The sequence below is a fragment of the Podarcis gaigeae genome (genome assembly GCF_964106915.1).
Source record: "Podarcis gaigeae genome assembly, chromosome: 5".
Lineage (NCBI taxonomy): Eukaryota > Metazoa > Chordata > Lepidosauria > Squamata > Lacertidae > Podarcis > Podarcis gaigeae.
The window spans coordinates 90,623,313-90,646,408 of record NC_139681.1 but is presented as its reverse complement, the minus strand read 5'-3'; the positions used below and the strand labels follow the sequence as shown (position 1 = coordinate 90,646,408).

At 44.9% G+C, this 23,096-nt stretch overlaps 2 protein-coding genes across 8 annotated transcripts in view; one reads left to right on the top strand and one right to left on the bottom strand.

Moving 5' to 3' along the window:
• Window positions 1-7,131, top strand: part of PEX5L (peroxisomal biogenesis factor 5 like) — a 177,951-nt gene extending 170,820 nt beyond the window's left edge. For all 7 annotated transcript variants that reach the window (XM_083739539.1, XM_083739537.1, XM_083739536.1 and 4 more), the window contains 4 exons: window positions 1,303-1,500; window positions 3,548-3,713; window positions 4,149-4,306; window positions 5,479-7,131. In XM_083739539.1, the coding sequence (XP_083595665.1) occupies window positions 1,303-1,500; window positions 3,548-3,713; window positions 4,149-4,306; window positions 5,479-5,683 (727 nt within the window). In that variant the 3' untranslated portion in view covers window positions 5,684-7,131. The remainder of the gene's footprint in view (window positions 1-1,302; window positions 1,501-3,547; window positions 3,714-4,148; window positions 4,307-5,478) is intronic.
• Window positions 7,132-16,005: 8,874 nt separating this feature from the next.
• The window catches only part of USP13 (ubiquitin specific peptidase 13), a 79,279-nt gene continuing 72,188 nt past the window's right edge, over window positions 16,006-23,096 (bottom strand). The window contains exons 21-22 of the mRNA XM_083739361.1: window positions 18,101-22,349; window positions 16,006-17,733 (exon numbers count right to left, since the gene is read on the bottom strand). Of these exons, the coding sequence (XP_083595487.1) occupies window positions 22,256-22,349 (94 nt within the window). The 3' untranslated portion in view covers window positions 16,006-17,733; window positions 18,101-22,255. The remainder of the gene's footprint in view (window positions 17,734-18,100; window positions 22,350-23,096) is intronic.

Here is a 23,096-nt window from a genome sequence, read left to right as displayed (position 1 = left end):
GGAGGGGTGGGAAGCAACCATGCACATGAATCCTGCACCCCTACAACCACCAAAAAAACTTCCATTTACGGAGGGGGCTTGTAGGTTTGTGCAGCACTGGATACAACCCTGCTGAGTTTGTAATGTTTTGGATTCTACCCAGCGCTTTTTTGCTACAAAAAAGGTGCCGGAATTCACCCTGAACGCCTCCCTTGTTCATATATATATTATTAAGTTTCAACAATTTTTAACATATACAAAACACAATTTCATCTTTTTTCTTATTTTTGTCGACTTTCCACCCCTTTTCCCGTGGAGCTATTGTTTCTCCCCTTCTACTGCACCCTATCTTCTGTCTATCAGATCATAGCCACAATATTATAATCGCCTCCCTTGTTCTCTTATAATGGCAATGGTGCTGACCTGAGAGGTTCCAGAACTGAATTCCAGCAAATTCTGGTTCTATGTTATTTTACCGTATACCACTTTTGGTTGTGAAGTGGTTTATAAATCTACAAAGCTGTTATGTACTGAAGTTCTCACCCTGGGCCAGCAGGGGGATACTGTAGATACCGTAGTTGTGCAAATGAAGGATCGGAAGTGACCTTCAGTGATTGGATAGTTTGTATGCAAATGAAGGATCGAAAGTGACGTTCAGTGATTGGCTAGTTACAGAAAATGGTTACTGTTGCATTCTAGTGGTGCTCTATATAAGCAGGCTGACTGAGCTCCTCAGTTCAGTTCTATCCCAGCTTACAAATAAAGAGCTGCTTTGGAAGAATCGCTGTGTCGTCTGATATGTTTGCCCACAACTTAACAAAAGCCATCCCACCATCCATCCCAGGCTGGATAGTCATATCATTTGACCTTAAGATGCCCAATTTGGACCCCAATGAATTGCTAGGATGCATCTTCTGATTCCAGTGGTGATGCTGAGGTCAGCAGTTGTTATGTGAACTTCACTGCCTTCCACTAGAGGTGGTTTTTAGGAACCAAGGATAAATGGTTAAGCCAAGTCTGAAATCCTATGTATACTTGACAGGGCACTCCTAATTATGTCTACTCAGTCCTACTGAAGTCCATGCACCTTACTCCCAGCTAAGTGGGGTTAGGATTGTAGCCAAAGTCTGCAGACTGGGACTTTGCTGCCAAGTAAACCTGCATTGTTAATTATAAACAAACCGAAAAATAATAAATGTCTAAATATTTTGTTAGCAAAGTCCTTTGTTGGCTGAGCTTAAGTGTTGCATTTCAAATTAGCAGGCCTTATGCCAACGCATCGAGAGGGATCTAACTAATACGGGTTTCCGCTATTCTGTTCAGGTGCCTAGAGCTCCAGCCAAACAACTTGAAAGCCTTGATGGCCTTGGCTGTGAGCTTTACAAACACCAGCCACCAGCAGGAGGCTTATGAAGCGCTAAGAAACTGGATCAAGCAGAATCCTAAATACAAGTACATCGTCAGGAGTAAAAAAGGATCCCCGGCACTTACCAGGAGAATGTCCAAGGCAGCAGAAGAAAGGTAACAGAAGGTCTGATAAATGGACGTTATGAAATTGATTTGGGAGTTCTTAAAAGCAGTCACGGTAATTTAAGAAAGCCATATGGTCTCCTTCAGATGTTACAGCCCTGTTTAGGGAAGCTTTTAATATTTGATGAATTATTGTATTTTAATATTTTGTTGGAAGCTGCCCAAAGTGGCTGGGGAAACCCAGCCAAATAGGTTCCCAGGTGTTGTTAGACTACAACTTAAATGGCTCAGGACCGCAATACCCCAAGGATTACCTCTCCCCCCTATGAACCTACCCAGACCCCGAGATCATCCTCTGAGGCCCTTCTTCATGTGCCTCCTCCACAAGAGGTCTGGAGGGTGGTAACACAAGAACGGGCCTTTTTTGCGATTGCTCCCTGTTTGTGGAATGATCTCCCCAGGGAGGTTTGGCTGGTGCCTCTAGATACGAACGGGATTCGTTCCAGAGCCCCGTTCGCATCTAGAGGTAAACGTAACTAGCGACGACACGTCTGCGCACGCACACATCACTTTTTGCCACTTCTGCGCATGCGCATGATGTCCTTTTGAGAGTCTGCGCATGCTCAAGTGGTGAAACCCGGAAGTAACGTGCTCCATTACTTCTGTGTTGCCGCGGAGCGCAACTCGAACGCGCTCAACTCGAAGCGTCTTCAACCCGAGGTATGACTATACACCTTTAGGCACCGTGCAAAGACATTCCTTTTCAACCGGCCTTGGGCTGATTGACATCCCTTTTGAACATGTTGTGGGAGGGGGGATTTTGGGTTTGTTGTTATTCTTATTTTTACTATGCATTTTGTGGGGTTTTTAATGTTGTGAACTGCCCTGAGATCTGCGGCTGATGGTTGGCATACTAATAATACTACTAATACAACTTCCATCAATGAGGCACTTGGGGTCTCAGATTTCAACGGTGTCCTGTGCAATGCCAAAAGTCACCCCTCACCTTCCATTCTGCATCATAGTTGTGGCACCCCCAAGGCTCTGCGCCCAATGTGACCGAATTAGTTCCACTCCCCTATATCCACCTCTGCTTCCATCATCCATAGCCAGCAGGGGGAGCAGTCAGGGATGATGGGAGTGGCAGTCCAACAACATCTGGAAACCCAAGATTGAGAAAGGCTGTCCTAGGCCATTGGCCGTACTGGCTGGGACTGATGGGAATTCTACTCCAACATACATCAGACACAACTTTGACTAACCCTGAAGTACATGCTTCCCCTGCAGTGTGAACTCGGCTTCACAACTTGTCCATCCATGCAATTTGAATGCTAGACTAGTGCTCTGTCCTACTTCTCCCTTTGCATATCAGTTGGCTACATCTTTGGGTTTTTCATGAGAGGGTTATATATGCAGATTCTTGTTCATCCTTTGCTTTACACAATCACACACTTGTCAGTAGTTATAAAATGGTTTCACAGACTGAGGGAGGAGGGGAGCTGTCACGCTGATGTCATGGACGCTTGCCCATAGGTGCCCACCAAAACCAACATTTCACTGGTTCAATCTGACTTCATAGAATTTGTAGAACTGGTTTCAGCAGGGTTCACACACACTCAAGGCAAAAAGAATGGACCATATGATATGAGGGCCTGGTTGGCCGTTTCACAAACCCTAGGTAAAGGTAAAGGGACCCCTGACCATTAGGTCCAGTCGTGACCGATTCTGGGGTTGCGGCGCTCATCTCACTTTATTGGCCGAGGGAGCCGGTGTTTGTCCGCAGACAGCTTCCAGGTCATGTGGCCAGCATGACTAAGCCGCTTCTGGCGAACCAGAGCAGCACATGGAGACGCCGTTCACCTTCCCGCTGGAGTGGTTCCTATTTATCTACTTGCACTTTGACGTGCTTTCGAACTGCAAGGTTGGCAGGAGCAGGGACTGAGCAACGGGAGCTCACCCCGTCGCAGGGATTCAAACCACTGACCTTCTGATTGGCAAGCCCTAGGCTCTGTGGTTTAATCCACAGTGCCACCCGTGTCCCTAGACCGCTCTTAAAATGTTACACTTGCCTTTGCCTTGTGCTGCTCTCTTCTTCCAGTTCACTGCTGGAAGAGGTGAAGGAGCTATATCTGGAGGGAGCCCATCAGAACGGGGAGATGATAGACCCGGACTTACAAACAGGACTCGGCGTGCTCTTCCACCTGAACGGAGAATTCAACAGAGCAATAGATGCATTCAGCGCTGCCCTCACAGTTCGGCCCGAGGTAAGTTTTACACTTTTGCATTAACGGGCTTTTGACACTCTCTTCTGTCTGTTCTTAAAGTCAGGCCTGCATTAATGAGCTGTCACTCCTGCCATTAATACTCTGGTGCCTGAAATAGAAATCTTAATTGCAAGGAGAGAGCCCCATTTTCAAGAAGTTCTATTCCTGCCCCATTTCTGACTGGCCTGCAAATGAATCAAAGTTGTTTTATAGGGAGTTATCCACAGCTACGAGACATGTTCTCATGTTCTATGCCAGTTAATGGAGAAGGCAATTAATTCCAATTCCACCCCCTTCACCCTCCACTCCACCAGTCATTAATTTGAGGCTGCTGGCAAAAAGAGAGAAAGAGAAAGCTATACAGGGATATATGTACACAGCTATATATGTACAAGGATTGCACTAATACTAGAAAGCTGTCGTTGTGTTTGTCAGGATTATTCATTGTGGAACCGTCTCGGTGCAACCTTAGCAAATGGAGATCGGAGTGAGGAAGCCGTAGAAGCTTACACAAGAGCACTGGAAATCCAGCCTGGCTTCATCAGGTCCAGGTACAATTTAGGAATAAGCTGCATCAACCTTGGAGCATACAGGTGAGAACAGTTCAGCCACCTTTACGTGGAACAGCCGGTACTTCCCATAATTCTATAGTGTGACCATGAAATGGAGTCTAGAATGGGGCCATGCAAACTGGAGGAGGGTTGATCTCCAATGACTGGAGGAGCAAAGAAGGCCCCAGGAGCAAAGAAGGGACCACCCAATTGGTGTCTACCCTTTATGGTCTCACATATACCATCAATGTTTGCCACTTGGGGATACAAGTTGCTTTATTTCCACCTACACCAGGGGTGGGGAACCTGTGGCCCTCCAGATGTTGTTGAATGGACTCCTCTCCCATCAGCCTCAGTCAGCATGGCCAATAGTCAGGAGTGATGGGAGCTGTCTTCAAGCAACTTCTGGAGGTCCACAGCTTCCACATCCTGGTCCTACAGCCCACCTGCCATGCTGCTGGCTGTTTTGCTAGCTTATGGCTCAAAGACTGATGTCTAAAGAAGGAATGGGGGGGTGTTCTTAGCTCTTTTCTGAATACTTGTAAAAATGAGTTCAAATGAGCCTGGTTCCAGAGGTTTGGGAGATTGATTCTCTTCCCCACCTGGTTATGGTCCCCTATATTTGAGTAGTGCTTCTCCAGCAGATCTCCAGTGCAAATTGTGGCTCATGTAAAGAGGGACACCCCAAAGAGAGCAGGTTTTTCCTGTGTGCCGATTAGAAACACAGGGATCCCTGCTTCCAGACACAACTCATGAAGGCCATGGGAAATGGGAGGTCATGCATCACCCTCAGAAAAAATGGCCTTTCCCCCAAGCAGTTTCAAGGGGCTTCTCATTTTCATAACATGCCATTCCCTGCAAAGCTGGTAAGCCAGCGTGTAGTAGGTCTCCCTTGGTGGAAGAAAGGTGTCTTAAACTCAAAATGCATGGGGTGGCATTTTCTTAGATTTATTGACAGTGGCAGGACTCTGGATATTTGCAAGTGATTGACCTCTTCCAGATATTAGACTACAACTTGCTTTAGCCACATTGGGTGGGGCTGATGAGCCAGAGCAATTTGGTTTTAAAGGGATTGCTTTACCTGAGGTGATTCTGGAAAGAAGTGTAGAAAAATGCGAGTGCTGAATATGATTCATGACAAATTGCTGCTGAGGCTTCTTGTTCTGCAGAAGTGTTGGCCCCAGTTTTTACACATCTTCTCTTCTACCCAACAGAGAGGCAGTCAGCAATTTCCTCACAGCTCTCAATTTGCAACGAAAGAGCCGGAATCAGCAGCAGGTTCCTCACCCTGCAATTTCAGGTAATATCTGGGCAGCTCTCCGGATTGCTTTGTCGATGATGGACCAGCCAGAACTTTTCCAGGCCGCTAATGTGGGCGATCTGGACGTCCTACTAAAAGCTTTCAACATCGAACCCTGATGCACACAGGGAGAGAGAAAGACTCACACAGAGAGACACTTAACCAAGCCCTCAAAAGAAAAAAGAAAGCCCAACCCATCTAGTTCTATACAGAAATAGAAATATCTTTGAATTCCCTGCTTGGACTGAGAAAGGCGACACGGACACTTTGCAGCAGAAAGGGTTCTATGGGATGCCACCAGATCTCCAGAAAATTAAAAGCACAATACCTTGTAAATATCACCTTGCTCAAGTCCACATGGGAACAACAGCTACTATGGTGCATAGGGGAACTGGTCAAAACAACTTTACCTGGATATTCCTTACAACATGTACTTGTACAAAGAAAATGGGTTTTGAATATCATGCTACCATGTGCATTAGAGCATAGGAAAGGTGTTGGGTAGCGTTTCCTAAGGAGCTCCTCTGCCCCTCAAATACAGCCAGCAGAGGTGAGGATGGCTGGTTTCTCACTTCCATCTTCCACAGTTCCTTTCCCACATCTGCGGCCATCCATTTGTAAACGCTGGAGTAGCTGCGTTTTCCCCACCGTTAGCAACCATCTACGGCTGAAACGTTAATTGGATTTTGATTCTGGAGTCTGGATCCCGTGAAGCCCTCCAAAGCAGAGATCTCATAAGATCCGGGAAGTCTACGCATGGAGAATTTGAAGGTTGAATCATATGCTGTAGGGGATGGGCTGTGCAAACAGAGGGCCATTTCTAATGCTGCAGCACCGCTGATGCAGAGGGTTTCTGTATGTGCAGCAGAACTTCCTCTCCCTCTCCTGTTCTCTCCAGCCTCCTGGGTGCCCTCAAAACCAGCTCTAGATGGTTTGGGGAACCCACAGGAGTAGATGTTGAGGGTGCATGGGGAGAGGAGAGGAAACGGAAGTTCCATTACACCAGTGGAACGGTTCTGGCGCAGCATTAAATACAGCTGCTAAGTTGCAATTTGCACTAGAGGTTTTTTTTTGGGGGGGTATGCATGGGTAGGGCTGGCCCCAACTGTTTGGGCATCCTGGATGGGTACCTGGGTGCACCTCAAACCCCTTCCTGAATCCACAAATTGTCTCTCAAAACCCTATGCCCCTTTTTCTAAGAGAGGTTGCTAAGAATGTAGCCTACCAACGTCTGTTTTCAGTGATTCTGCAGGGATGTTGCAGTCGAAATCGTGAGCTGGTACCTAGCAGTGCAGGAATGTACCTGAAATCACTTCCCAAGCAGTCAGGGAGTGTTTTGTGCAGTTGCTAGGTAGCTGCCACGCAGGCTTCCTTCCCCTCCATCAAGCAAGCAGACACTGTTAGTGGGTGATGGCAGAGTGTTCAGCAGCTGGCTGCCCAGTGCTCTGGTCAGAGGTCCACTGTGTCCACCGAGTGTTGTTTTGAGCAGAGCTCGCAACAGGACCATGATCAATGGGTTCATTTGCACTTTAATCTAGCTTTTCTGTTTTTATTTCTAAAGGGGGGGGGGAGAGAAAAATATAATATACTTTTTACACATTTGGAGAGAAATATGCAGTTTCAGCCATGCTGGCAAAGGACCAATAAGGAACTTGACACAAGACGCAGCTTCCTTCCAGGCTGTTTAAAAAATGCAAATAGGAGCCATAAATTACAGTCAAGACATGGGAGAGGATATAGCACGGGTGTTAATGGGAGGCAAATGTCAGCAATCGAAGGACAGACATCTGTTCCCTCGCCCTTTTGGAAGAAAACGACCAGATGGGCTTGCAGCCCCTGGTCTAGCAAAAGTGCTTCAGCTGATGCTGAACTATTTTGAGAAGGTTTGGCAAAATTCTCCACTCTCCTTGACGGTACACGATCAGCTCTAAAATCTTCAAACTTGGTGCTTGAAGGAATTAAAAAATCCACTCAAGGTCACCAGGAAGTGAGCGAGCCCCATTTAAATGAACGGGAGTCACACTTGAGCAGAGGAAACAAAAAAAATTCCTTCCAGTAGCACCTTAAAGACCAACTAAGTCAGTTCTTGGTATGAGCTTTCGTGTGCATGCACACTTCTTCAGATACAAAAGCTCATACCAAGAACTGACTTAGTTGGTCTTTAAGGTGCTACTGGAAGGAATTTTTTTTGTTTTGACTATGGCAGACCAACACGGCTACCTATCTGTAACTTGAGCAGAGGAAGCTCTTGATTTCAGTGGGGCTTATGCGGAAGAAATGTCCTGATCCATTGGGTCCCAAGGAAATAAAGTGCCCTTTAATTCCAGTTGATTTCAGAAGCAGACAAAATGCTAGATTTTTAGATGACGTTAGACATTTGAATGGAACGTTAAGTGCCAGAGATAAGGCACATGAAGAACCTTCCATCCAATTATCGATGTATCGATAATTCCATTTTCTAAAATAGTGAATATTTGTATTTTTCTTTTTTTAAAAAAAATCACAAACTATGGTATAAAAACAGGGAAAAGGAGGGTATGCAGCGTTTCATACTTGGGAATGTTACACACAGGGTATCGCTTGGACTCCTTGAAGCCTGATCACTTTGGCATGTTTATCAGTGCTGGTGACTTGGCTTAGCAGGCAATGCATTCTCAAACCTCATTGAAAACATGGATGTGCTGGCACAGCCCAAGCGGAGAATGTTTCCTAAATGTAATGATGTTCTTTTAAATGATCACCCAGAACCATGCCCATAAATGTCAGATGTGGCTGAACGGCATCTCCCATCATCCCTGCTGGCCATGGGCCCATACTTGCCGGGGCTGATGCGAGTTGTAGTTCAGCAACATCTGGTGGGCCAACAGTCCCCCACCGCTGCTCTAAATTCAAGGCACCTTAAGAATTGCCTTGCTAGCTCAGACCAAAGGTTTATCTAAGCCGGCAGTGGGCAGAATAGTTGAGGATCTGCTGGGAGAAGCCTGGCAAGTAGATTGGCAAGGGTTTCCAACTCCCAGTTGTTTAACAATGGCAAAACAAAATGGCGCACACACCCTCATCCACTGTATCATTGTTGGATGAAGCAAGAAGGGGCAAGAAGGGTTACCTAGGATTGGATTTTAATGTGAAAGAACTGTGAACTCAGTTAAGTTATGGTATCCAAAACAAATTTCTGGGTTCAGGATACTTTTAATTTAGAGTGTACATCATTTGTCCCTGGCCCTGGATGGTCAGTCTCAGGATTTTAGCAAATAAGCAATTAAGTGGGTCCTGCGAGCCTAAGGCCTAAAAGCCACTGCTTTAGAAGTCTGTTTTCGGCATTAAGTGGTATATAAATTAATTCTTCTTTGTCATTGCTGAAGCCAGCACTGCTGTCTCCAACAGCTGATAGCTATATGCTCCAGGCAAATTCATAAATGGGGATATGATAGCTGACAGCCTTCCCCTGGCACTTGTCCCCGGCTGAAAGATATACTGCCTAAGGTCATGGAGGTTCTGCTCAGCTGTCATCGCTAATCGGTAGGCCTACACACAAGGTCCCAGAAGCAGAGTGAATTCCAAGAAAAAAAATAAACCATTCAGTAGTAATAAGCAAAGATCTTTACACAGACAGCAATAAAACTTTGGATGTAAATGCCCCAATCCATCTTGCCATTCTTTCTCTGCATGCAGCGATGCTACTACTGCGTATCTGGTGAAAACGGCCATTTATTTCTATGGCTTACGAACAAACACCTTTGCTGTCTCATTGCTCACAATGTCCGGATGCAACTGTTCATTAGCAACACTGGAAACCATTCAGAATAGTTGGACAGGGCAGATCTGAGTAGAGCTGGGAGCCAAGGAGCACAATCTGTTAGGGATGTCCTCCAGCACCTTTGAAATGCAAAACAGTTTGGGTCAGACGACACACAAGTGGCATCTACTTTTTAAAAACAAACTGTATAGTCAACCAGAATTGGTGGTGGTGGTTTTCAACAGTACCAATAGGCGGTTAACCTTCCCTCCCCTCCTTGTGGTTCTGAAGAAAATAGCTCCCTTCACCACCAAGCCAACAGGGTGGGCAGCTCATATCATTGCTGATGGGGGCTTCTGGATGAATAGCAGCCTGGGGTGCGGAAGTGGATTATTTTTTCTTCTTCTTCTTTTTACAGGATTATGGTGCAAGCCTAACTCTTGCATTTACACACCACCATGCTGACTAAATCACAGGGCAGTTACTGATCAATGTTTTTTAAAGGATGCATGCTACAAAAGAGTGCAATTTTAGCATCATGTGTATTTCATCCATAGAAGGGATCTACCGTCTGTTGAAGGAAACCTAGACTTTGCTCCTTCCAGTAGGAGCCTTAAAGCAACTACTTCTGGTGCCCTGCTGATTTCTGTCCTCTTCTGTGTACCGTGTTTTTTGCTCTATAAGACTCACTTTTTCCCTCCTAAAACGTAAGAGGAAATGTGTGTGCGTCTTATGGAGCGAATGCAGGCTGCGCAGCTATCCCAGAAGCCAGAACAGCAAGAGGGATTGCTGCTTTCACTGCGCAGCGATCCCTCTTGCTGTTCTAGCTTCTGAGATTCAGAATATATTTTTTTCTTGTTTTCCTCCTCCAAAAACTAGGTGCGTCTTGTGGTCTGGTGCATCTTATAGAGTGAAAAATACGGTACTTCACTGTGGTCCCATTAACACCATACCTTTAAAGCACTAGAATACCACAAAGCACGGCTTCTCCCAAAGAATTCTGGGCACTGTAGTTTTTTAAGAGGGCTGAGAGGGTTTTTTTAGGAGACCCCCTATTCCTTGCAGAGAGTTACAGTTCTCTCAGAGTTCCCTGTGATTAGCTGCTAAACCAATCTGAGAATTGTAGCACTATGAGGCGAACAGAGGTCTCCTAGCACCTCTCAGCATCCTTTGCAAACTGCATGATTCTTTGGGGGAAAGCCATGACTGCGTAAAGCGGCGTCATAGTGCTTTAAATCCATAGTGTGGATGTGGCCAGTGTCGTTTTGCTGCTCTGGTCCTGCTCTTGCGGAGGACAGGGTGAAGACGGGTTTCCTACACACACACACCGGTGTGCAGCATCTTAGAAAATAAGCTGCTGCTTAAAGGAGAAAGAGTGCACACATTGTCCCCTGCCTCCATCTTTCGGGTTCACTTTTAGTGCAAGCTTTGGAACTCATTGACACTTGACATTATAAGCTGTGTCTTCATGGTAGAGCTACTTGCAGTGGGCAATGCAGGATTGCCGCCCAAAGTGACATCCCTGTGCCAACACATCTTCTCCTTTCTTTTAGTCAAACGTATCATGTTGTTTTCCTGCCAGTGATGTGGAGCGACAAGGCGGAGCGAGAGCATGGGCACATCTGACTAAACTTTTCCGAAGCAGGAAGAGAAATTCAACATGGAAAGGGGGGGGGGCGAGAGAATTGAACACAGGGATACCAGTTTTGGCAGCAGCCCTGTGTCAAGTGTCACGCGTAGATCCACTCTTGCAAATCATAGGGCGGTATTCAGCTAAGGTCACACCATGCCTTTAAAGCACTACAATGCCACTTTAAACAGTCATGGCTTCTCCCAAAGAATTCTGGGAACTGTATTTTGTTAAGGTTGCTGAGAGTTGTTGGATACCCCTATTCCCCTTCCAGAACTACAATTTCCAGAATCCCTTGTGAAGAGTGATTGATTGTTAAATCACTCTGCTGGCTGTAGCTCTATGAGAGTCTCCTAGCAACTTCCGGCTCTCTTAACAAACTACAGCTCCCAGAATTCTTTGGGGGAAGCCATGACTGTTCAAAAAGGTATCATACTGCTTTAATTGTGTGGTGTGAATACAGCTTTAGTCATGTTCATTAATTTCATTGGGTTTCCTCTTGAGTAAAACATAGCTGAATGCCACCCATAATATCTGTAGCTTCAAATTTATTCTAGCAGAGCAGTTTTAAAAAGGAGCCTCCATGTTTCAACAAAGCCTTCTCTTCCTGCAAAATATATATATATATATATATATATATATATATATATATATATATATATATATACCATTTCCCTAAACTTTGGTTTTCGTCTTTCTCATTCAAGACATTGTTTTTATGGCTAGTTGAGAAACTATATCTACATATAAATATTGTTGTTTGAGTTAGTATATATATACCCCTCTCTTGATATATATATATTTAAGGGGTTTTTTCTAATAGCAGTGCAGGTTTGTAAATATATATATATATATATTAAGGAATTACATAGCCTCAGGTAGCAACGTAGTGCATGCGAGCTGTATTTAACACCAACCTAAAAAGCGCACTACTGGTATAACGCATGTCAAAAAGCAACAAATCTTTTAAACGTAAGTTTATGCTGTGCATGACTACATCGTTAAGATAGCAAAATCAACACACCAATCTGCGGTTCACTTCCCTTAGGTAACTGGGTTTGAAAGATACATCAGGTTAGCTATATAGTCTTAAAATGAGGGGACAGTGTTATGTTACTATGGAGTTATAAGAGGCGCATGGATGGCAAGAAACACACCTTGACCCTGTTATTAGCCAGGGAGGTGCCCCCCCCCCCCAGGTAGCCATTGGTGAGCCAGCTCCATACTTCTGCGCCCCTCTGAGGATTTACACTAGCCTGCAAATGGACATCTCCCCTCTCCTTTTGCAGGCGGGGTTTGAATCCAAACCCTGCCTGCAAAGGGACACTGCCAGGTAAGGGCTGGCAATCTGTCGATTACCAGCACTTACAAAGGCGCAGGCAGACCCTGCTTTGTCACAACCTTACCTGCCCCATGCCTGAAGTCAGATACAGCATCAGGTACAGGGCAGATGGGCACAGCTTGGCAAACACAGCCCCACGGGCCAAATGGAGGGACCTGCTAGGGTGGCGAATGGCCAGGTATTGCATGCTTTGCTGCCAGACTGGGGGGAGGGGAATGAGTCCCATTTAGGACTCCTCCACCATAGGCACCAACATGCCTTGGGACCAGCTGTGGTCCATTGCTTGCAGATTTGCTGCTATTCTGCATGGCTCACAAATTGTAGGAGAGAGTTAAGATGACAGGGTTTAAAGCACCGAGTCCAAAACGAGCACTGAGCCAGGAAGAAAGGAGTCAGAAGTGGGATGCAGTCACTGCTAGCAAAGGAGGGCATGCCATTAACAACCACAGGAATCAAGGGGCCTGCAGAAGATATGGGGTTGTTATGATGGGGATTTTGGGGCGCAGTTACCTAGAGATATATATTCTTCCCATGCTGGAACAGAAAACAGTAGCTGAGGTGGGGATACCAAACCACTAGTGACAGGCTAGGACAGAAAAACACAGACCCTTGGCTACAGCCTAATTCTCTGCAAAGGTCTTGCACTCTTTGTCTGCTTCCTTTTACAGCTTTCCCCCCCTCGGCTCAAAACATGGTCACTGTTCTTGCCTAACATGTCAGTGGAACAGCAGCTGCACTTCCAAATGTAGAAAAACATACCATACTATTCTATTGCACAGACCGCATAGAGTTATCATGTGAGTCGTACCACGTAGTGGGACTGAGGGAACACAAACCCACTCATGTACTTTAAGACTACCTCTGAGTAGAGGCAGAGGAAGGAGTAGGGCCTCTAGGTCAAAGGATCTCCCAGAATGCAGCAGAGCATCAGGATTCCCACATCCATCATGTCAGCAAGTCAACCAGAACAGGAGAGCAAGGTTGGCTTGCCCGCCATAAACTGTCATAGTTTTCGTCAGTGGGCTGTAAGGTAAAGGTAAAGGGACCCCTGACCGTTAGGTCCAGTCGTGGACAATTCTGGGGTTGCGGTGCTCATCTCGCTTTATTGGCCAAGGGAGCCGGCATACAGCTTCCAGGTCATGTGGCCAGCATGACTAAGCCGCTTCTGGCAAACCAGAGCAGCGCACGGAAACGCTGTTTACCTTCCCGCCGGAGCGGTACCTATTTATCTACTTGCACTTTGACGTGCTTTTGAACTGCTAGGTTGGCAGGAGCAGGGACCGAGCAACGGGAGCTCACCCCTTTGCAGGGATTTGAACCGCTGACCTTCTGATGGGCAAGTCTAGGGTTTGCAATTTTTAAAATAGTAATGAAGCCTTTATTCTGGCTATTTTTGAGGAGTGTGTGAGAGAGGGAACCATGACAGTTAACACAGCTCGAGATGGTGGTGTAGACATGTCTGCCATCTTGGGAGCCCATACATCTGCAACAGTCATTTTGACACATATAAGGGTTTGAAAGTACTGCTGGATTCCCCACTCTCCTAGCAGGGGTTTGGTCAATATTCTCATCCACCATCATCCACCTTGGGTCTGAGGGTGTTAGGGTAAGGATGTTGAACGATATCTCCTCAGAGGGAATCTGAGCCCTCATCTCAACAGGGATGTGCTGGAAGGATTGTTATCCCATCAGAAGATCCACAGAGAAAGTGACTTCAGGGAACCGGTTGAACGTGGGCCTAATGCAGCTCAGGATGCTTTCAAATCTGGGCTTCCCCACCTGGCATTTAAGATGTACAAAGTAAGCTCCTATTTGTGCAAATGGGATCGTTTTTCCTCAGCCAAATTGCAACACAGGGATGGGATTCCCGGGGGCAGCAGCTGGGGAATGAAGGGTTAACTGCACCCTCCCTGTCTCTGCTCCCCACCCCCACCCAGAACCACATCCCTGGGCTGCCATTAAGGCTTAGAAGAAAAGATAGGTCTGCACGGTATATGTATGTCTGTTATAGAAGTGGGTGAATGACTGCCAAAGACATTGAAACGTAGAATTTCTTAGAGGTGAGAATTGAGTTCACGGTGATCTTCCTATTCATACTCTCCTTCCAGCCTTTCTCTGCCATAGGAGAAAAACACGTACTAAAGGCCAGCTCCTAGCTCTGCTGACACAAATCCATGGCTCGGTTGTATCTGGAAGATACAATGCTTCCTCTTCCTCCGTTTGCATAATTTCCTCTCTGCGCATCATGAGTGGGCTGAAGATTGCATTTTACGTTCGCAGCTTTTAAAAAAATATCTGTACTATTTATCAACTGTAAATTTAGGGGAAATGTTTATAAATATATATTTTTTATATATCAGGTGTAAGGTTAAATAGATGCAACTAAGAGCATATATAGTTTTGAAAAGAATCTTGTGCTGCCTCTGCTATACAATAGTTTTGAATTTTCAGTATCATGAAACAAGTCTGGGTCTTTTTATTTTAAAGCTCAAGTACAGTCAATAACAGCTTATGAGTCTGCAGCTCATTTGCATCTTGGTGGGTAATTTATTTTGTGGAGGCATCAATCCTGCAAAGATTTACCAAAATATATTTTTATTTATTTATTTTTTTGAGGGGTCATTTACCAAAGGATCTTATTTCTCATGCAAACCTATATCCTAAAAGCAAACCCATTTTCTAAGTCTGGATCCTTATGTGACCAAAATGGTATTGTGAAGGAGGTGGTAGCAAAAGGCTTGAAGAAACCCCAGATTTGTGGGGGTTTATAAATGCTTTAGAAGTATGAAAACAGACTATAGAGAAGGGACCTGGGACCTTCTACTTGTGGATTCTCCATACAATGATGGCAGGTCAAGAGCTTTTGCTGAAAACATCTGTGTTCCAAATTATAAGAAGTTTAAAGTATGGTCAAAATATAATATTGACTTTCGCAAACTCTATTAGGTTCAAAATTCCTGGAGATAAAGGTAAACCCGAGCACGTCTTTGCAGGATGCGGAGCCTTAAAATATGAAAGATGCCACTGGAAACCAAATAAATGGTTGAATGTTTACATTCACTTCCAAGAGAAACCCAGTCTGAGGAAAACATCTATGTGGTTTAAGGTTAGCCTGCAAATAAGAAAAAAACAAAACATTTCTGCCTCTAAATACTTAGTGCATTATTAGCCACATATAATAGTTAAAGAAACAACAGTTCTATAGTTTAATGAAGCTTCAAAGTGACGTTTCCGTGCTCTGCTCTTTAATGTAACCTATGCTTTTAACTTGGAACTGTATGGATATTTAGTGTGTTTTATTTATAAGGCTGATAAGATAAAAAATTTGCAGAGCACCACAGTAAATGTATTTTTGTACGGTAATGGAAGCATGCCTTCCTTTGATTCTTTTTCCACTTATTAAATTGTATTTATTTTCCTGTATTTATAAAATCGTGCAATTTTTAAATATGTTCTAAAATAAACTTTGTCTGTGGCTTCAAGTTATTTGTTGCCTGGAGATTTAGAAGGATTTATTTCTGCCAGGGTGAAAGCTATTTCCTCCTCCATACATAAAGTTGTTTTGTTGTGTTAAGAACCAGAGTAGAGTTACGCTTTTGTTCATCCAGTCCTCAAATGCATCCAGGATTTGATGGAAGACGCAAGCAACCCTGTCAAATCATTTGGAAATAGTGAGCACACAAAAAAGTGTGTTTCTGTGTGAAAGAGACAACATAAACCAAGACATGCAAAATTGTTTTTTGTTGTTTTTTTAATTTAAAACAGTTGCAACCATTTCATTCACATCCCTTCTTGTGGCAGACAGATTCTCTTCAAACGATGATTAGCATTTCACGCCGACAATTCGGAACAGTGCAAAACTCATCCAAATTGCAAACATTTCCAGGATACAGTAGTTAACCTCAAATAGTGGGGCAGGACTCGTACAGTAATCTGATCCAATGTGAGAAGCAGAAAAGGGAAGGAGTGTGTAAGAGATTAAAATTAAAAGGCACAGCCAGTTCCACCATAAATTTGCATAGTCGTTCAATGCCTCAGAAATCAGGAGGGTGGGACCTAGCAAAACTGCCACAAGGATGGAAAACAAAGGATATAAACTGGAGATACATTTTAAGATACAGTTTGCCTTACTGATCTGCAACACAATGGCAGATTCAGATACTTTTAAATACGCCACATCCATAGTTACAACTGCAATGATTGATGAATGTGCCGCAGCACTTATGGGCCAAACACCACACTCACAGGTGTTGCTGCCATGAAGTGGTGCCTGCAATAGCACTCATCCAGCACCAGATGCAACTTTATCCATGGGGTCACTTGGGCCCCATACACATAACAGTAAGCCATAGTTACAAACAAACCATGGTTTACTGTGAACCAACAGCATACTGTTACACACTGCTCAAATACTGCCTGCCCTGCGTCTCCCTTTGCAAAGAGACCAGTGTTGGCTTAGCATTATTTGCAAACCAGCCCAGTGTTGATGGCTTGATTTCCTCAACAGGGTGGCAAGAACAAACCTTGGTTTCCTCCCATGACTGGAAAGAGAAAAAACTAGAAGTAGTGGTTCACATGTCACGCTAAGCCAGCACTGTAATTTGTGGGACGGACACAATCTGAGCAGCGTTTACCAGCATGGGATTTTAACGCAGCTGACATCAGGCACTCGGGGCATGAACACTAATCTTGTCAGTGCATTAAATGCGGAAAAGTTACCATGAAGCAAGTTATCCATGGAATATTTTTTAAAGGAGAGTCCCTGATGTGCAACAGGAATGAAAGGTTCCACTCGCAGGATTGCCCTCCAGAAAAGATAACTCATGGAGATGTAATTTTCATACATGTGTGGACTTGCTGGATCATTTCAACAAACTGGCTCTTATTTGCCAGCAAACAGGATGATGCTAATCAAGGAGACATTTAACCCCATTAACAATGGCCAATTCCAGTGTAACATTTTGTACACAGGTCTCATTTATTAGCACCATACTGTTTGTTGGCAAGGAAGAGCAACTCTCCTAGATTGCATATGATTAACATTGACAAGGAACAAATTGGAAGGAAGAGACCAGCTCCCATGTCCAATAAAGATTAAGTTTTGATTCTTTGTCACTTGGGTGTTGCCAAGTTGGTGTTCAAAATGTGGACATCAGCCATCAGCTTGACCATGGTGAAAACAAATGGAAAATAATACTTTGGGGTTTCTTCCTCGGTTTACAAATCTATAACAAAAGTCAACCAAATTCTAATCCAAGTAAATTATCATCCTCTTTCTCTTAAAAGACAACAACTAACTTTGCAGAAGAATTTGAAATGTGAAGCAGTCTTTTTATCAAACTTAATAGAAAGTGGAAGCAAAGAGCTCCTTATTCCTATTGTATGGCTCCGTACAGAATCCAATGGGGCTTTTTCATACACAAAGGGTCTTCCTGTGCTTCTCCCATTCATTTCAATGCCGCTCTTGCAGGGAAAAGGTAAAGGTAAAGGTACCCCTGCCCGTACGGGCCAGTCTTGACAGACTCTGGGGTTGTGCGCCCATCTCACTCAAGAGGCCGGGGGCCAGCGCTGTCCGGAGACACTTCCGGGTCACGTGGCCAGCGTGACATCGCTGCTCTGGCGAGCCAGAGCCGCACACGGAAACGCCGTTTACCTTCCCGCTGGTAAGCGGTCCCTATTTATCTACTTGCACCCGGAGGTGCTTTCGAACTGCTAGGTTGGCAGGCGCTGGGACCGAGCAGCGGGAGCGCACCCCGCCGCAGGGATTCGAACCGCCGACCTTTCGATCGGCAAGTCCTAGGCACTGAGGCTTTAACCCACAGCGCCACCTGCGTCTTGCAGGGAAACATCCCAGCAAATTGCACCATTTTGGGGAGGGGATTAAGTCAATGATGCGATGGAGTAGTGAAAAAAATGTTGTGCTTGCCAACTGCACACAGGAGGAAGAGCTGCTAGGGACCCCATTTAGCAGAGAAGACAACTAAGGTGACATCCAAACCATATATTTAAGCCGCCCCCCCCCCCATTTATACCACTTTAACAGTCACAGCTTCTTCCTGTAGTTTGTTAAGGGTGCTGAGAGTTGTTCGGAGTCCCTTTGCAGAGACACAGTTGCCAATACCCGACAGTTTCCAGCTTTCTTTGGGTGGGGTGTCATGAATGTTAAAGTGGTACAAAAGAGTCCTTCAAATGTATAGCATGGGTGTTGACCCAGAACAGATCCCACAGCCAAATTCTCGAAATTTCCCAGAGGGTGAAAAAAAGCCCCATTGTTTATATTTAGCTGGGAGTCTTTAGGCTTTAATCCCAGATTTAAGGGCAGTGCCCTCAGCTTCTGTCACTAATAACCATGTACTTGCCATGCTGAACGAACTGCCCTTTCATCCTAGCTCAAATGCCAATGGACTGAGGAGGAGGTGCTTTTAAAAGCAAAGTCTTGCCTTCATCCTCCAGAGTCATGTGTGTACCTATTTCATTGATGGCACTCCCCACTTGAGTAATTACACAGCAATAAGCTAAACTGGGTTGGCCCACAACCTTTATGTGCACAGCCCCAGATGTAAAATGAAGGAACCATCCACCAAAATCCTCTCTCTGCAAGCTCTGTTAAATGAATTTAAGCTGTGAACCGCCCTGTGATCTTAGAATGAAGGGTGGTACACAAATTTAATAATTATAATCTATGCTTTTGATCCCATTTCATTTCAACAGGGCTCATGAGGAAGACCTGGTAGGTTGCATCCAGAATTTATCTGCATCCAAGATTCAAATTCCACCAAGATATACAAGCCTATTTACTGACCCCAAACATAGCTTCTGTGAGGGAGAAGTTGAGGACTTGGAGGAAAACGCAGCTCCCCCCTCAAACCCCACCCCCATATCTCAACTACCATTGAATGCTGTTCTGTCACGTTTTTCTACCCTGCTATTTTAAATTGTCTCGTGCACATGCACACAAATATGTGTGGAGCTTTGTGCTAAAGAACATTCCAGAAGGAGAAGCAGGGAGCAAATGTCTGATAGTAAAGAGCCAGATAATACCTTAAGCACCAATGCCTGAGCTTCTCGGTCAGGGGTCAGCAAACTTTTTCAGCAGGGGGCCTGTCCACTGTCCCTCAGACCTTGTGGGGGGCCGGATTATATTTTGAAGGGGGGGAATGAATGAATTCCTATGCCCCACAAATAACCCAGAGATGCATTTTTAATAAAAGGACACATTCTACTCATGTAAAAACACACTGATTCCCGGGCCGCACTGAGAAGGCGATTGGGCCGCATCCAGCCCCTGGGCCTTAGTTTGCCTACCCATGTTCTCAGCTGTTGTTCTTTGGGTTTGGATACTGTGCTTTGCATGCATTATCTCTCACTCTCATATATAAATATTCACACACAGAGAGAGAGAGAGCTATTTTAGATCAGAGTCTCTATACAGGCAGATAGCTTAACAAGTTTGCTTCTGGGGAATCTGACTGGCTCCCAGATCCAAGAAGGAGCACACTGAGAGTTCACATTATTTACACTTAGATACAGGATGCTGGCATAGCAGATCTCGCCTGCTTTGAACTAGCCCTTATACGTCCACAAGGTGGAGGAAAGACCACTTTGCTGAATTTTCGCAGGCACAGGAGACCTTGTTTAAATAAGCACAACGTGACAAATCCAGACTCAGCAGAAATCATCAGCATTAGGCAAATATTCCCCCAGTGACACATTCTAAGGTAACGGCGAATTTTGTGGTACATTCATAGTGACTTGAGAAGCTGTAATTGAAGGTAGCCTGGGACTAGGTTGCGAGACAGATCAGCATTCTAACATGCCTGTAGCAGTGCTGTAAATAAAGCAAAGTGGTGATGGTAGAATAGGCCCTAAGATATAGGCTTTGGATTCACCACTCGCAGTGTTGCTGGGCTCGAAAGCCTCTTTCTGCCTTTTGTGGCTGTTGATTTGTAGAATCTAACCTGAGATACAAGGTCTTAAGCTGCATCACTAGTGCCTCAAATGATGCTGGCTCCAAGCATAAATAGCCACAACACCAATCTTTCCATAAAGGAACTCTGTGTATGTGCATGTATACACACACGCGCACACGCACACACACACACAGACCCTGTAATGTCTCCTGAACTTCTGCGCAAGTAGTATGTCATTTACTGAACATTTATACTTGGTACAGGTTTATCTGCTGTTTTCTATGGTAACAGCTGCATTTGCTTGACCCAAATCAGTAGGCACCACTTTATTTGCCATCGCAAATTCCCTAACAATCCAGTAGTTCAACAAAGGCAAAAAAGTAATAAAAAAAGAACTTACCAGGCCCATGAGTTCACACAATGAATTGAAACAAACAAACAAAAATACACACACCCCTTTTACACTTGCAAACCCATCAAATAGTACAGTGAAAATAGTGTGAAACTGAAAAGAAGACATTGGAGGCAGTGGGGAGTTTTTTTTAGAAAGGGATACTTGGCTCCTTTGCAAACTGCTGACAAGTCAATATGATGGTTTTAAAATGGGGGGGGGGAATCAATCCATCAGCAGGCTATTTCATGGGAAGAAATTTTAAATAATTAAACAAGCTATGCCAGAAGAACAGGGCTGTCTGCATATTTGCTAGACACGGTTCCTCTAGGGAGCATCATTACCAGGGAAGGTTATATATTTTAGCTTCTCCATAAAGGGTCCCTATCTTTAAAATATTTTGTGGGAAGTACTAGAGCAGCATAAAAGTGGAAGGAAAATCAAAGCAGACCGACTTCGGGTCCAGTACATTTTACGATCCTGATGAGGTCTTCTTCTGTGGTAAAGGATTCCCAACCGATCCACAAACATTTGCATGTCCTCACCATGTGACTCTCCCCCGTCCTAGCAACTCTAGTTCCTTCGGTTGCCGGGGCAGGGGAAGAAGGTGGGGCAAGAGCTAGTCACAAGGTGAGCCCTTGTAAACGTTACGAAGCAGGATGGGAATACTTGTCATGGGGACCCATGGAGTGGATTCCCTTTACAGTATATGCAAAAGCATGAATAACCGAGGAGGAAGAACAGCCAAGTTGCAGTTTTCTGATCCACAGCCCTACATGAACCCTGACGACTACACAGAGCTTTTGCATGTGTGAGCATTTATCTCACAATGGGAGAAGCAGACACACACACAGACACCAATGTGCATACCGATCCACTGAAATGGGTGAAATGGGCACTTTCTTATAAAGCGAGTTCTCAAACCATCAGCAATTGCTAGGTCAAGGCATAGAAATGGAAGGTATGTTTTGAAGCCACCCAAAGCACCTTTTTAAAAAATATAAATGAACACCCAGATTTTTTTGTTTGTTTGGCCAAACTGCAAGCTCCCTTGGCTGCAGTTATGAACCTTGATTTCACACACTGACATCTGCAACATATTCTGGGCCGTTCCATCCTGGGATAACACAGTGCTATTCAAAAAAGGAAAAGGAAAAAAGGAAATCTAACCATGGAGATAGATACAAGCGGGATCACAACTAAGCCACTTTTTCAGGCTGGCAAACAGATCTTCCACCAAACATTCCCTTCAGGGTGGTGGTAAACTCTCCAGTCAAAGGCAGTGGCTTGGCTACCATCACTGATTCCGTAACAGTTGTTGAGGGTCGAAACTGACTTGCGAGGTAAGAAGGTGGGTGTTTCAGAGTTTGAGAGCAGTCTCGTGTTCTCCAGTTGCTTGTTGCAATCTCGGCTAGTGATCAGAACAGCCTTGAGGTCGCCACACAGTGTATACATTTTTTCCCCAAAAAATCCTAGAACGCGCTGTGACCCAACAGAAATTCCTCCACTACAGTGTTAAGAAGGCATCAAATGACTGATCCTGATTTTAAGCTATAAATAGTACCCAAATGTTTTTCTTTTTGCTCCTTTTGGCAGTCCAAAGGCTTTGCTTGTTTGAAACGACTTTTTGGCAGAATAAAAAGGCTTATGGCTTCTTAAGGCCAAGGGGCGTTTACTAAGGCCTAACTCGGTATCCTGCGGTAAAAGTAAATATACCCCAACTCCCTGGGTGGTCGCTCAGAGGCACAGACTTTGAGGTCATTGTAGATCACCCACCTGAAACAAAGAGATGGGAGGAAAAAGAAAAAGGCAATGAGTGTATTGAGAAATCAGGCTTAATGCCCAATCCTGGGGGGCTCCACGTAGGTCAGAATCCTACCCTTATCCAGCATCCTTTTGTCTGGATTATTAGCCTTGAGAGTTCTCAAACAGCAAAGGAATTTACTGCCCAATCTGGATACCTCTTGGTCTTTTTAATATCATTTCTGAAAATCTTAGGATTCTTTTTCTGCTGTAAACTGAGGGTTGCAGGCTGCATCCAGGGATCTGCTGGCACATGCTGTATTTCATGGACGGGATTAAAGCCATGTTCATGTCAGCATTTGGACAGAAGCAATAAGCATGGGCCCAACATCAATGCAGGTGAATCTTGCCAGAAAGGACAGAATGTGAGGGGGAATAGTAGAGCTTAGGAGATAAGAGCATGATTGGATTGAGGCAGGTGGAAAGGAGGAGAAAGAGATCAGGTAGATCCAGAAATGCTAACTTGGAAGCCTGCTCTAGTCCTTTCAGTGGAGTTTGCTTCCACAGCAAACTGGTTAGGACCAAAGTGTCAAGCTCACTTTCAGCTTTGTTCAATCCTGGTAAGGTAAAGGTAAAGGTACCCCTGCCCGTGCGGGCCAGTCGTGACAGACTCTGGGGTTGTGCGCCCATCTCACTCAAGAGGCCAGGGGCCAGCGCTGTCCGGAGACACTTCCGGGTCACGTGGCCAGCGTGACATCGCTGCTCTGGCGAGCCAGAGCT